Below are 14,562 nucleotides of genomic sequence, written 5' to 3' on the forward strand. Positions count from 1 at the left end.
TTCGTGAGCGGAGCGAATATTTTGGGAGAAGGGGGGGTTATGCGGACAAAAACCAATTTGGTTGGTTTCTGTCTGTCTCATCTCTTCTCTTTTGTTTTTTCTCTTCGTCTCTCTCACTCTCTCTTTTCCCCTCCCTCTCCAGACACTCTAAATCTCCACTTCTCCTTCTCCATCTCCACTCCTCCATCTTCCTCTCCCACTCCACTCACCCCCACTGCTTAGCAGATACTAGTCTAAGGGAGGAAGGGCTAGATTTTTTATGTTACACATACGAGGGATGATCATGTATTCTGAAACATGTTTTCTAAATTAACTCTGGGAAAAAAGTTTATATTTCAAATGGTAATATGGTATCATCCTAAGTAAATGGTTGCTTTGCAAAATTTTACTGTTATTGTTTCTGAGTCAGTGTTTGGAGCAATTTTGTTTCTGGCGTTAAAGTAATGTGGAAGACTTCAAAGCATTGCAAATTAGTTGTTCAGCGTTCAATTTATTATTATGTTGAAAATTTAAAACTTATTTGGTTCATTTAAAACTGAATGATTGTACGGAATGCTAAAGGCATTTGTGTAAACGAGTGCGGTGAGGGAGTCTGCATGGACAAAATATTTCATGTCGAGTGTTGTAATCTACAGTCTGAGTACTAAAATTTGAGGGAAATGCAAATTGTTGGTAGATAGTTAATGTGTAAGGGAATTCAAGTCGGAAGGCACATGAAATGAGAGGAGAGTCAAACACAAACAGAGTGAATACGACAGTTTTTCCTTTTGATGGGTGTGTCCCCAGCGGGGTTGATGGGCTCGATCGTACCTTTGTAATATCCCTATATATCTCTCTAGATTTCAGTCTTTTGAATTGAACTGTGTTTATCAGAGCTATAAATCCCCCTTAAATGTATTGCTGCGTATCTTTCTAAAGCTCAGTCTTTTGAAGTAACCTGATGTCAAGATTGTAGCAGGGCTGTAATCCTAACAGGTTGCAGGTTCAAGTATGCAGGGGTGCTGGGGAAGGTTGTCTGCTGAGTTCTCGTTGGGCATATTCCCACCTACGGGTTGTTGTTAGGCATGCGTCTAACCAATGTTAGACCTACAACCCAATTAGTATACATTGTTATGTAGATCCATAGATTTTTTGATTTTATTAATTTATTTTTTTGGCTGGATTGGCAGGAGAGAACGGGTGTTTAAGGTGTTTATCAAATTAGCTTCTATAACCGACCCGGACCACTTGGAGCAGTTTCTAGCTGGAGAACAGAGTGATACACCACAAGAGACCATTCAAGTGCTGGATATTGTCTTGAGAGAATCACCTTCGAACAAGTAAAATGTTACCCCTTTTGTAGTGTGGAGCTGATCTTTTGTTTGTTTAGTTGAAGGTTGTTTTTTAATTTTTTTAGTCGACCAATTATCTTTTTCCCCCACAGCTATACTGCTATAGGGCGGTCTTTCTTTTCAATGAAGATGGGCCAAAGGACTGATGTTGGAGATGGGTTGGAGTGCTGGCGGGGATATTATCAGAGTCTCCGCCCTACCCAGATGGGAATGTCTCTTAATATTGGTAGGAATAGAAAAGCGTGGATGTTGTTTTCGTTTTGTAGTGTGGTTGAACGTTAAAAACAGTTTGTGGTACATCCTGTACGAGTAGTAACTATTATTGTTAGTGCTAGTAGTATAGTATCTAGGAGGGAAGTTTATAAGTATGAATTTTATCATCATCTTCATTGTGTAGATGTGGTTGCAGCATCGTTATATGAAGCCATTTCTGTTATTGATTATGTCCAGAAACTTCTTAACTTAAGGGATCCATCACGGCGTTTAAGTGATTCCAATCGTATTAAGGTATGGTCGTCTTTTTCCTTGTTGAAGTGGTACTTTGTTGTTGACTTGATTGTTTTTTGTCACTTGTCAGACTGAGTGTTCATTTTATATTTGTCTGTCAGGTCAAGAAAGCTGTGAAAGGACTTCATGTTGAGTTGACCCACAGGAAAGAAGAAAAGCGTAACAAGATTACAGGGATAACAACTCAGCCGATTGAACAGTTGATGTATGTCTTTAACTTACCTTGTTTCTTACTTCCATATATCCAGTATAAGATGTTTCTTAATATTATGTTGTGATTTTTGCTGCCTATTTAGGTTTACTGTTGATGAGGGTGGCCGAAGGATGTCTGTCGCTCAATACTTCCATGATAAGTATGATGTCAAGCTGCGGTATGGTCATTGGCCAGCCCTCCAAGCGGGAAGTGATTCAAAGCCAGCATACTTTCCTATGGAGGTTCCTTTTTTTTACTCAAGTCCTTTATGTTTGGGATGCTTGCTCATTTATCAAGGTTCTTGAATTATTTTATTTCAATTCTAGGTTTGCAAGATTGTCGAGGGGCAGAGATATTCTAAAAGGTTGAATGTGAAGCAGGTTACTAACATTTTAAGAGCATCTTGTCAGCGCCCCAAGCAAAGGGAGGACAATATCAAAACGGTATGCACCACACTAAGTTTGATAACAATCAAACTTTTCGTTGGTACTCATCTCGTCCTTTTGTTCCCTACATGTCATATACATGATTCTGTAATCCTATGTTTCCCAATTACCTTGGTGCTTCTAATTCAGAAGTGTGTTTGGATGCAGATGCCTTTGCATAATGATTATAAAAATGACGTCTTCGCTAAAGAATTCGGGATTGAAGTGATTCCCCAATTGGTAGTAATTCAGACTGCAAGGGTGTTACCTGCACCAATGGTGATTATGTTCTAGGATATTCTTGTTATTTACTTCTGATTTATGCTGCTTAGGTAATATGTTATTATTATTTTTTTGTTTTATCAGTTGAAGTACCGTGATACTGGTCGAGATGTCAGGCTGCAGCCTCGTATGGGTCAGTGGAATATGATTAACGCAGTTAAGTGTCTATTATATATTTGATTTTTATGACTCCTGCTGAGTTTTAGGTGTTGTCACAGTTGAACTATTTCGTTAATAGTTTATCACATTTTTCATGCTGCTCTAAATCTATGAGCTTTACATTTTCATCATCAGTAACCATTGATAGTATTTAAAATTATCCTTAACTTTGTGTGGGAATTATTGTATGATGATAATATCTATACTTCCTGAGATGGTTAAAATAGCTCGTCTCCTTGGATGAGTATGAACCAACAGCCATGTTAATCTGTTTTCATCTTCTGATTTTATCCATTGTTAATTGGTTTGAGTGTTTGACTAAATGACTTAATTCCTCTATGCTACCCATGGTTGGGAAGAGATAGTAGAGAATACATGAAAATTGTGGTGGTCAACATATGGAAAAGCAAGTGTTTGTGTGACATTGTGTTCATACTAACAATTGCATGCTTGGTATCACTTTTGTTAGATACATATTGCTTTTCATTGCTTGCTTTACATAGCTAAAAATTCGAAAAAATAAAATAAAAAATAATTGAAGTTGGTGTTTTTGGTTTGTTGAATAATTCTTTTAGCCCCTCTAGTGTATGTACTCTTTTGTATCCTGTTTGATATTTTAACTTTTTATTTGCAGAAAATGGTTAATGGAGGTACTATAAATCATTGGATGTGTATCAATTTCTCATTTTTGAACGAGGAACCTGCTGGGTATTTCTTCCATGGTCTTGTTTCCATGTGTAACAGTAAAGGAATGGTATAGGCTTCTTTCCAACATCTGTGTGTACAATTATGTATAATTGTATATGTATGAATTGCATCAACTCTTTTGATTGTCTTGTCAGAGTATCAACCCAACACCTTTACTCCCAATGCACTCCACACGGTCTGATCAAATCGAGAGGACTCTCATTGAGGCTCACACCCAATCAGCTTCAAAAATTGCTAGTTCAGGACAGCAGGGGAATCTCCAACTTTTGATCATTATATTACCAGATTTGACAGGTTCATATGGTGAGTAAGAGTTTAGTATATTGATACAATCTCATGTCTATTATTAATATTCTTGGTTTTCATGCTCTCTTACAGGTAAAATTAAAAGAATTTGCGAGACAGAGTTGGTATAATCTCCCAGTGTTGTCAGCCTAAACAGGCGATAAAATGTAACAAGCAGTATCTTGAAAATGTGGCCCTTAAGATTAATGTGAAGGTTTGTTCTATTCAATTCAGCTGGTATATTTACACTAGACCTCTGTGTATTAGTGTGTTGGTCTCATGGTTTACAATTTGGCGTAGGCTGGTGGAAGGAACACAGTTCTGATGGATGCACTCCATAATAGTTGGTTTCTCAGAAACAATGGGCACTCTCCAGGAGAATGCCCATTGTTTCTGAGAAACCAACGATTATTTTTGGTGCTGATGTTACTCACCCCAGTCCTGGGGAAGATTCCAGCCCGTCTATTGCAGCTGTAAGTCACTCTTTTCTTCCTCTAATTGCTGATGTGTTACCTACATCCTTCCTTATTTAAAATTTATCTATTGCAGGTGGTTGCTTCCATGGACTGGCCCGAGATATCAAAATACAGAGGTCTGGTCTCAGCACAACACCCTCATCAAGAGTTGATCCAAGATCTTTACTCATTGGTTGAAGATCCTCAGAAGGGTACCTCTCATGCAGGGATGATCCGGTGAGTGAGTAATTGTTTTTCTACTGAAGAACTTAAGTAGAATAAAACAGCCTTTTTTATAGCTTTTACATGTATTGTGTATGACTAGCTACAACGTGAAGTAGTTTATAATACAGCCTGCAAACTTCGAAATAGGTTTCATATCAAAATTATGTGTATTCCAGAGTTCCAGACGACACCCAAATTACTGTAGTTACTGATTCTTATTGTTGGGGATGTGGCACTGGCTTATTTTTCTCAGTCATGGTGTTAAACTAGCTGACCCAAATTTAAGTAGTTGCAAAGTGGAGCCAAAGTTTGTTCCTCGAGTATTTTCTTACTCTCCGTTAACTTTGTTGTACAGGGAGCTGCTGATTTCGTTCAGGAAGTCAAATGGGTTCAAACCACATCGAATTATTTTTTATAGGTGATGCTTATTTAGGAGCAATGTTTCTTACTATGCTTTGGAAAATGAATATCTTCGTACTAATATATATATATATACACCATCTCTGCAAATTTGAAAAATAAAAAATAATATATATATATATTATTTACAATGTGGCTAGAATGTGGCTACAGTGAATTTGCCTCTATCCCTCCTCATATATATATTATTTTTTATTTTTCAAATTTGCAAAGATGGTGTTAGTGAAGGACAGTTCAGCGAGGTCCTACTCAATGAGTTGGACGCGATTCGCAAGGTCACGAATCTCCAATTAATTATTTTAATATTGTTAAGTATATTTATATATCTATTATGAATCACTGTTTCTTATCCAGGCTTGTGCTTCTCTGGAAGAGGGGTATCTTCCTCCTGTAACGTTTGTGGTCGTGCAGAAAAGATACCACACGTCTTTTTCCAGCTGATCATAATAATCAAAATCTGACAGATAGGAGTGGAAATATTCTTCCTGGAATGCGCTCTTATCCAATCAATTATCAAGTGATTGCATGTCATATGAGAATTGTTGTTCTAAATCTGTTTTTTCTTAATCAGGCACAGTAGTTGATTCAATGATATGTCATCCTTCGGAATTTGATTTTTACCTGTGCAGTCATGCTGGTATCCAGGTAATTGCTGTGGAAGTCATGCATATATATATGATATATCTGTTTTGGGATGTCTGTTTTAACCATGGGTCCACAACATCCACAGGGTACCAGCCGACCTACTCACTATCATGTTCTGTGGGATGAGAATAATTTCAACTCGGATACCATGCCGATTCTTACAAACAACTTGTGCTATACGTAATACCTTCTGCTCTGTGATCTCTAATGTTCAAGACTAGTGTGATTTTTTGTTCTTTTATTTTCTTAAGATGTGCTTACTCTGTTCTTTTCACCGTTTTGTTTCAGGTATGCAAGGTGCACACGATCTGCGTCTGTCGGTAAGTCTTTTAATTTGCATCCAATTTCCTGTCGTACTTATCACAATTTTCTTGTCCCTGTCATTGATGCCTGAAATGTTTTTGTTTTGCAGTTCCTCCCACCTATTATGCGCATTTGGCTGCTTTTCGTACCCGCCACTATATTGAAGGGGAAGTCTCTGATAGCGGGACTGGGGCTTCTGCCACTAGTAAACAACAAGCAGAAGTACGATCTCTTCCCAAGATCAAGGATAACGTCAAAGATGTGATGTTTTACTGCTGAACTGATCTCCCTTCACTTGTTTGTGACATTTTGACTGTTAGATAGTAGATTGCTGTTGGGTTTGAATTTTGGTACTAAAAGCATTTTGGTTCAGTTTGCTGAAGTGATCTCCCTTCACTTGTTTGTGAGATTTTGACTGTTAGATAGTAGACTGCTGTTGGGTTTGAATTTTGGTACTAAAAGCATTTTGGTTCAGTTTTGGTAGGATGGGCTCAAGAGTGGTGGTGCCTTTAGGTTACTGGCTGGCAAGTTAGGGTTGTGATCATCTTAATTTTGTTACTATTTCGGGGATTGTTCATATGTGAAGTCATGGTCATTTACACTTAAAAAGCTTTTTTCGACAATGCAAATCTGTGTTTAGTTGGTATAATTTTCTAACTCATTTCTGGCAGTACTCGGGCCGAGACCTTTTGTATTATTTAGGTTTTAATATGATATGGATGGCTTTCTGCTAATCATTTTCTCTTGAAATATACGAGGTTAATGTGCTTTGTATGAAGAATCTTGAAAAGGGCTTTATTTATTGTAGATAAATGGATTAGTGCATGTGAATGATTTTGGGTAGGCACACTGTATTTTTGAAAGGTTAATCTTATGACTTTGCTGCTCTTTTAATTTTGAAAATAATATGAATGACCAGTCTCTAAGTAAAATTTCTTTTCGTGTTTGTGTGTGTGGAATCCACTATACGCTATACTATTTTTGGCTAATTGGAACGGATCGGGCTCGTTCCAGGCCGTCCCAAAACCATCGGTACCCGTTTGGCTCAAATGGTATAGTGATAGAAGAATGGGTTTTTCAAAAACACAGTTTTATATCCAGAAGTTCAGTGTGATTATGATTCACTCAATGTCGAAACGATTGTCAGCAAGAAGAAACGAGATGTTTTTTTTCTTCATCTTCTTTTAATTAATGTGTACAAAACCAGTCCAAATTTTACAATCCTCTACTATCTTTTCTTTTAATTTCAGTCTTAGAATTTTCAAGGTATTGGCACAATTTCTTTAAACTCCAAATTTGGTTTTAGTACTCAGAAGTTTTATTCTCCGGATAGTTTGGTGTATGAAACTAATGAAAGAACCTTGACCTACCGGTTATATAGTATTTCTATTCGTCATAGTTTGTTGAATATGTCGACTTATAAAAGTTATATATAACATGTTTCCATTCCTCATATTATGAGGTGAATCAACCTACTTGCATTGTTCAATTTGTTAACTTCATACTTTTCAATTTTGTTTTAACTCAAACTAGTCCTGCACTTGTTTTGTCCAGTTCTCCACATTGAAATGTTCTGGCATTTAGTAGAAAGAGATGAAGATCTTGAGGCATTGAGTGCTTGATTGATAGATATAACGTTGGTTGCTAGATTCTTTTGTACTAGACTAACTTGCTTTGCCATATGAGAAGAGGATGGACGACGACTGCTTGCTAGTTTTGGACAGTTCATGGCCACACCAAGTGATTGATTTGCTTTGCTTTCTGTCTTGAAGCTTATTCATTATCTTATCCAGAAGACAAACAACTCTTGATTACGACCACACTTGAAAATATCCGTAGCCCAAATGCATGCACCATGTCACCAACTCACCATGACAATGCATCTATCTTCCTCCCTGCATTTATTTCCTACATACCATAACCATCACAATTTTCTTCTTCCCAATGCAACTAGACAACTTAAACAATATATCCTCCACAGAATATATATTAAGACCAGCTATCACTAGTCCTTTTCCTCCTTTCGGGGTACCATGAATCCATGGTTTTGAATTTTTGATGCCTTAGCTATTTCTCACCAGACAAAATGCATTGTAGTAAATAAAATGAGAAGAGGGTTTCAAGTGTTGTAATGGCATGTTTATGTTCTTTGTAGCTTTATCAGACTTGATACATTCTCAGTAGCCATGAATTGTTTATTTTGTATGTCATTTCGGCGATGTTCGTAGATGTTCCATTGTATTAATTACTCTACATAGCAGTGTGTGATGCAACTCTTCCTTATAAGTGAGAGTGAGACAGTAATCAGAAAATTTATATATAAGCTTGATGTTACTGGAACTTGAAGGACACAGTGAACAGCAATTAACTAATGTCTAATCATCCAAGTGCCATATGGTCCTTTGATCTAGAAAGTCTCTTCACGTCCTCAAGTTTCTTCAAATGGAGGCCAAGTGGCTGAAACTTAAAATGATTTGTCAGAGCGTGATCACATGCACCACCTTTAATGGACAATGTCCAAATACTCTAGGTATTTAAAACGTATATGAAGGTTCTCTTATAAAACCAACAATTCATAGTGAACAAGAGTACAAACAAAAAGGAAAACCTGTAAACAATTGGGCCCTTCAGAATGAAAATAAGCACACACCCGATTTTCAGGCTTAAGCATGTAATGCAGAAGTTGCAGAGGGTTCTCCTGTCTTCAGCTTGGTGGGAGTTTTACTGCAAGGAGTGGGATCAGAGGATAAGCATGGCAAAAGAGGGGTGTTTTGCAGTGCTTACGATGAATGATAAAAAGTCGAAGAAGTTTCTTGTTGCACTGAGTTATCTAAACCATCCTGCATTTCAAAAATTATTGGAAGAAACAGAACTGGAGTTTGGATTTGATCAACCGGGTGTCTTGGTTGTTCCTTGTGAAGCGAGTGAGCTTCAGAGAATTCTTTCAGAGGAAGTGTTTTGTGAATAAGACATGATACAAGAATTTGAATCCTTTCGAATTTCATCATGATTGTTTTGATGTAATTGATCATTTGATTGGGTCAAAAGTAGTAGGATGGTGTTAGACTTTCTCAGTATGTAAGTTTCATGGTACCTGGTTCAAGTAAAATGTCATGGTACAGGTCTCTGTCTAGAATGTCATGGGAGATCTCTGTATAAAATGCAACACTGATTAAATCCTTCCAGCATCCAGGTAAACCGTGGCATCATCCATTCATCTTGCATGCTGGTTTGCAACAGGAACTTATTTTTCCAGAAGTAAATGCATATAAAAAAAAATAAAGTTTTCCCTGCAAAAAATTTCTTTAAAGCAACCACTCATTTGAGTATTTGACATTATTTTAGGAAAATGCATAGTTCTTGCTATTTTACAGTAATCCATTTTCGCATAATGTGGTCTAGTTCTTCCAGAGGTTCCTGGCCATTACGACCCTTATGACTAAACTTAATATCAAACTTATATCAATAACTTTTTTTGCTTCCAAATTGATTTAAAGACACCTTATAAGGACCAGTTGTAGTCAGGTAATTATTTACTTTCATCTTGGCATGTCCCCCAATGTGTTAGGTGAGTAGTTGTTTTGGTACCTTCTCTTCTAATCAGGGCTAGGACCTCCACTGTTGCTCTGTTAGGACTTAGAAGCATCCCTGTATCCTGCAGCAGGAAAACCGTTGGCATATCCAGCATTTGGCCCAGCATCTCTATGTGGCATACCTCCCGTATTCATGTTGTTAAAATCTCCAGCATTTGGCACATTGTTTCCCATGTCTGAATGGTTGAAATGTGCAGCATCGGGAGGCATACCTTCACGATTTAGCACTGTCCTGCATATTCGCATTAGGGGACAAATTATGTACATCTGGACCAGGATTCTGATCATTTGCATTAGGTGGCAGGCCTCCCATATTCGAACCAGGATTCTGATGATTTTCATTAGGCGGCAGGCCTCCAATATTTGGACGAGTGTTTTGAACATCTGCATTAGGCGTGCCACTCCCCATATTAGGTCCACGGTTCTGAACATTAACTGTTCAAGTTGGGACATTTCTGTTCTGCATAATTTCAGTCCTCCTTTTAAAGTTCCCTGACCGATCAAAGTTTCAAGGCCTGTCACTATGCCTAGACCTCTCACAATCTGGTGGATTGCTCCTTGTCCACTTACTCAACTCCTCATGATATTTGGGATCATAAGGAACAGCTTGACCGTTTATAAAAGGTTCACCTGCAATACAGAACATTTTTGAAAACCGGTATCAAAACCTGTTGACGAAGACAACAAACATGCTAATCAGATTCTCAGGGATGCTGAAGGAAATATTCTGGGAGCATTTACTCAAACAGAAAAGGTAAGACAAAGGAGCATGAAAAGATTGTTGCTGCGCGCTGAAGTTGCTGTTAGCTTTGCTCATCAACACCACTTTGACTGTGTGATTTTGGAAGGAGATGACTTCAACAAGTATCCAACACGGTAAAGCACCAAAAATTATATATAATAAAATAATGGTATATTAAGTATGTGACATATCATAGCTTTCACCAATGTTAAGTTTGAGGACAAAACTTATAAACCACCCAAGTATACAATCAATTCAAAGCATCTAGAAATTCAATAACAAAAAGAGATCCATGCGTAAATGCCCCTTGGAAGAGATTTGCTTCAGAAATCAAGAATACCAAAAAAAATAAAAAAAAAATCAAGAAGTCAGTACCTCCATAAGTTTTATTTTTAACATCCATGTAGGAATCAGGAAGGGCCCAGCGCACTCCTGGCAACTCTGCAATTTTCAAGGAAGACAAATGTTAGTGTTAAATGTTAATTATGTGAACAAAAAATTGTACCTGATGGTTGAGAAGCTAGCCAAATTAGACAAGGATTTAAATGAGCATATCAAGAACGTATATACATACCCTTCATCTTGTCTGAGAGCGTGCTCTTCAGATATACTGCATCCAAAACCATAGTAGAACCTAGTTGACACTGAGTATAGTTGTTTCCTTGCTTCATCCTCACTACAATTAATAGAAGAGACGACGAAAGAAAAATAATTGAAACACAAGGGGAAATAAACTCTTTCAGCTCACTAACATGCAAAGAACTAAAAGGGCTTTGTTACAAATTGGAACATGTTTTTCAACAAAGTCGAGATGCCCTTTTATATATATTATCTGTTTAAAATTGCTATTCGTTGCTCCTATTCTTGGGGGTCAAGATTTTCCTCCATTTTGCTAATTGTTTTTTTTTTTTTTTTTTTTTTTTAAATGGTTATGGGGTTAAGGCAGACCCCATTTGTTTTATTAAAAGTTGAACCTTACAATCCTCCCTAAGAGTTAGATCATTAAAAGGAGGTACACAAAAACTTACAAGATCGATCTACACACATCAAGCCTGACATATATGAGAATACTCACGACAAATACCACAAAGGGTCCTTACTAAAGTAGTGCTAGGAATGCTCTCTCATCTCCTACTTTCTGGCCATAACTTGCTTCACTATCTTAGGATGATCCTTCCAAAGATGAGACTGCGCTTTCTCGTAATCACAGAAGAAACACCCACAAGCACAACACAAGTAAGTGAGTCCTAGAGTTCTTCATCCTTTTGTTTTTAATTTGTGACTTCGCCTTCTTCATCATAACAAGAGTAGGCTCTACTTCACCTGAAGAACGCGCTCGAATTTTACCTTCTTCCACTTTGTTCTTACCAGCCTTTGTTTTTGCTGCTTTTTTTGTGGTCACCACTAGTGGAGAAGCCATGAGATGATCATTTGTAAACAACTCATCTTCTGAACCTAAGAGGTCATCATCCAAGTCCTCTTCCTCAGCAACCAAGCCTTGATACATATTAAGACCTCTATTGTATGATAATTGCTCACTAGGATTAAAAACTACTGGTTGGGTTATACAAGTAGTTGTGTGATTGCCGACCACATTCATCCAATCCTTTTGATTGTCCTCATTCGACTGAGTAGCTGGAACCTCAGAGTGAGTGCATACCACCATTCTAGGTGACACCAAATGAATATTACTATGACTAGTAGGCACATTCACATTTTGCATTATCCTAGGTGTAAAAGCAACCCTTATCTCGGTAAAAGATGTAGCCGCTATAGATTCTTATGTTTCTTTTCCTCTATTTTCTTGTCTTTGCAATTGAGGTGTTGATCCTCTTATAGGAGTTGTACTCACATTTCTCATAAGATTAATGTTTGGTAGAGCAAATTGAGGAGTAACCACCACAGGTTCCTCCATACTTGTAACACCATTACCTTTTTCTTGAATTGCTAGTGTTGCTTCATTTACTTGAGTAGGGCTCATATAGGTTGGAACACTAGCTTGTCCCTGTTGGTTTCTTATTGTCCAAACTTTGTTAACTCTTGAAGTGCATTTGGCAGTGGCATGACCAAATTTGTTACAATTTTCACATGAAGAAGGTTTCCACGTATATTCCACACCCACCATCACCTCTCTCCCACCAACTCACAGTTGCTAGGTACTTAAAAGTTGCCGGGATTTCTATACACACACGAGCATAAGAGAGCCTCTTTCTTTGTGCAGTTGTGTCATCCATGAACATGGAGACACCAACTAAACTAGCCACAAAAGAGATGCCATCAAGTGTCCACAATTGTTTTTGAACTTCAGTCAACTTTACCCATATAGGAACAGTATCAACTTTGTTCCTTTCAGATTCAATCACAACACTCCAAGGCTTTACAACAAATATCCTACCTGCAATAAAAATTGGGCCTGCTTCCAACACCATTTTCCTATCGTCGCCATTAGAGAAGGAAATGTAGAACAATTCCTTATCTGTAGTGATCTCAAAAGATGCCTTTAGCTTCCACTCTTTAGTCAAAAACTCCTTAACCATAGGAAAAGGTAGTCTTTTGTCAAAGAAATAACCCACTAAATAGTCTTTCCATTCTTGTATATCTTGTTCTATAATATGTTCAGAGACTTCAGCAACTCCATCAACAAGTAACGGAGTAAAGTTCTTCAAAGTAATTGTTTTCGCATTTGAAACAACTCCTTTGAACAAATTAAGAGCTCCAAGAGGACACCCCACCACCAGTTTGAGTTGGCTGAATGGGGGGAGAAGATGATGAGGCGTGTTGATCTGTTGCCATGATTGAGCCGATCTCTCTTTTTCTTTCTTAGTTGGTCCAACAGAAAGATACCAGAAAAAGAAATTTTTGGAGGGAAAAGAAGATAAGATTTGCTTTACCAACGAAAAATTACTAAAAGAAGTAAACTTTAGGAGCACAAGATCATAGATGTTAAATAAAACTAAGTAACACCCATTCTCCCACTAAAGGTCCCCATTAAAGTAAACCCTTTCTTTATAAACATTTTAAAAGGTGTTGAGAGTTTCTGGCTTTTGTTTAGAATTTTGTAAATTATGGCCTATGCAGGTCTCAAAACAATTTATTTATTTTTTGCTAATTGCTGCCTTACTTTAAAAGGGGTCTAAAGCGTCTAATAGGTTAGCTCTTATAGCAATCAGGAGAAGGAAAAATTATTCAACATGGGGGAGGATAACCTTGCTTCAACAACCTTTGTCAAATTCCTAATAATTACTTTAATTTCTTCCTTTTTTCTATTTCCAAATGCACGTGTTGTTAATGAAAATGAGATAGAGTTCAAAAGCCACATTTAGGAATATAGTACTAAGATTGTACTTGGAAACCTAAAATTCCAATAGGGTCGTATCAAATCAATCGTGTAAATTGATAACAAGAATCAATTCAACGAACATAGTGACAAATAGTTACCACAATATTTACCAAGGTAGATGGGCCATGAGAGAACTTGGAAATGGGACAAGATGTCACTTCATTCTACCTTACTTCAGTCTAGTTTTACAATTATAATCATTTTTGGTGTAAAAGAAAAATGATCATGAATTTAAAATGAAACAAGCAATGTTGTTACCTTCCGACAACCATAGCAAGAGTTTTGATATAACTCTCAATCAGCTCATCTCTACTAGGATCACCTTCAGGTTTGTTCATAACAATAAGCCAGTGTTTGAAATCACAACCACCAAGCAGATCTTCTGTAGGTGGACAATCATTCAAAGAAGAAGATGATGGTGTTTTCGCATGACATCTTCGTAAACCAACTAAAAATGGAAAGCTACGTAACTCATCAGTGAGAGAACCACCAAGTAGTCCAAGAACCGAAGTTGGAACAGATGTTGATGAGGATGATGAGAGAAAGAAACTAGAAACACTGAAGAGGATTTCAATGTAAATGATGTGGAAAACAGATGATTAGGAGGGTTTTGTTTTTTCGTGATGGTAACTAGAGTTCGTGCTAAAAATGACGTCGCCATATACGATTTTTGGTTTCCGGACGTGATTTGCAGTTAAAAGGGTTCTTATAGGGTTTAGGAAATGGGCTTGGGAATGAAGGAAATGACTTAAATCTCCAGCATGTTAACTGTTTCCACGTGTTTGGTTTTGGGAAGATACGGGGGTTGGACGGTAAATATTCAGTTTCATGTACGGTGTGTGGATCTCGCGTGATTTGAAGAAGGGACGAGTACTCAAAAGCAGAGTGGCACTTAATTACAAACCAAAACTCCAAATAAAAATATATAACATTTTATGAGAACAGTACT

The 14,562-nt window shown here is 37.4% G+C and overlaps 1 protein-coding gene and 1 pseudogene across 2 annotated transcripts; one reads left to right on the forward strand and one right to left on the reverse strand.

Annotated features, from left to right (window-relative positions):
* The first annotated feature begins 11 nt into the window (after positions 1 to 11).
* On the forward strand, positions 12 to 6,672 carry LOC147482314 (protein argonaute MEL1-like). The gene is given in 24 exon segments (XM_086575340.1): positions 12 to 1,079; positions 1,170 to 1,319; positions 1,424 to 1,557; positions 1,729 to 1,838; positions 1,940 to 2,043; positions 2,135 to 2,273; positions 2,358 to 2,474; positions 2,625 to 2,735; positions 2,823 to 2,894; positions 3,532 to 3,651; positions 3,740 to 3,908; positions 3,984 to 4,007; positions 4,010 to 4,104; positions 4,191 to 4,237; positions 4,270 to 4,363; positions 4,440 to 4,582; positions 4,926 to 4,988; positions 5,202 to 5,265; positions 5,345 to 5,412; positions 5,414 to 5,477; positions 5,561 to 5,635; positions 5,721 to 5,815; positions 5,924 to 5,955; positions 6,048 to 6,672. Coding segments are annotated over 24 exon segments (2,262 nt in total). The 5' UTR covers positions 12 to 1,077; the 3' UTR covers positions 6,218 to 6,672.
* LOC147482315 (uncharacterized) lies at positions 6,284 to 14,267 on the reverse strand (annotated as a pseudogene). Its single transcript, XR_015203471.1, has 4 exons — positions 13,872 to 14,267; positions 10,848 to 10,949; positions 10,649 to 10,714; positions 6,284 to 10,161 (listed from the first exon to the last, which is right to left on the reverse strand). The product of XR_015203471.1 is annotated as an uncharacterized LOC147482315 (transcript).
* Positions 14,268 to 14,562: the final 295 nt, after the last annotated feature.

The sequence above is a fragment of the Coptis chinensis genome, chromosome 8, assembly GCF_015680905.1.
Source record: "Coptis chinensis isolate HL-2020 chromosome 8, ASM1568090v1, whole genome shotgun sequence".
Taxonomy (NCBI): Eukaryota; Viridiplantae; Streptophyta; class Magnoliopsida; order Ranunculales; family Ranunculaceae; genus Coptis; species Coptis chinensis.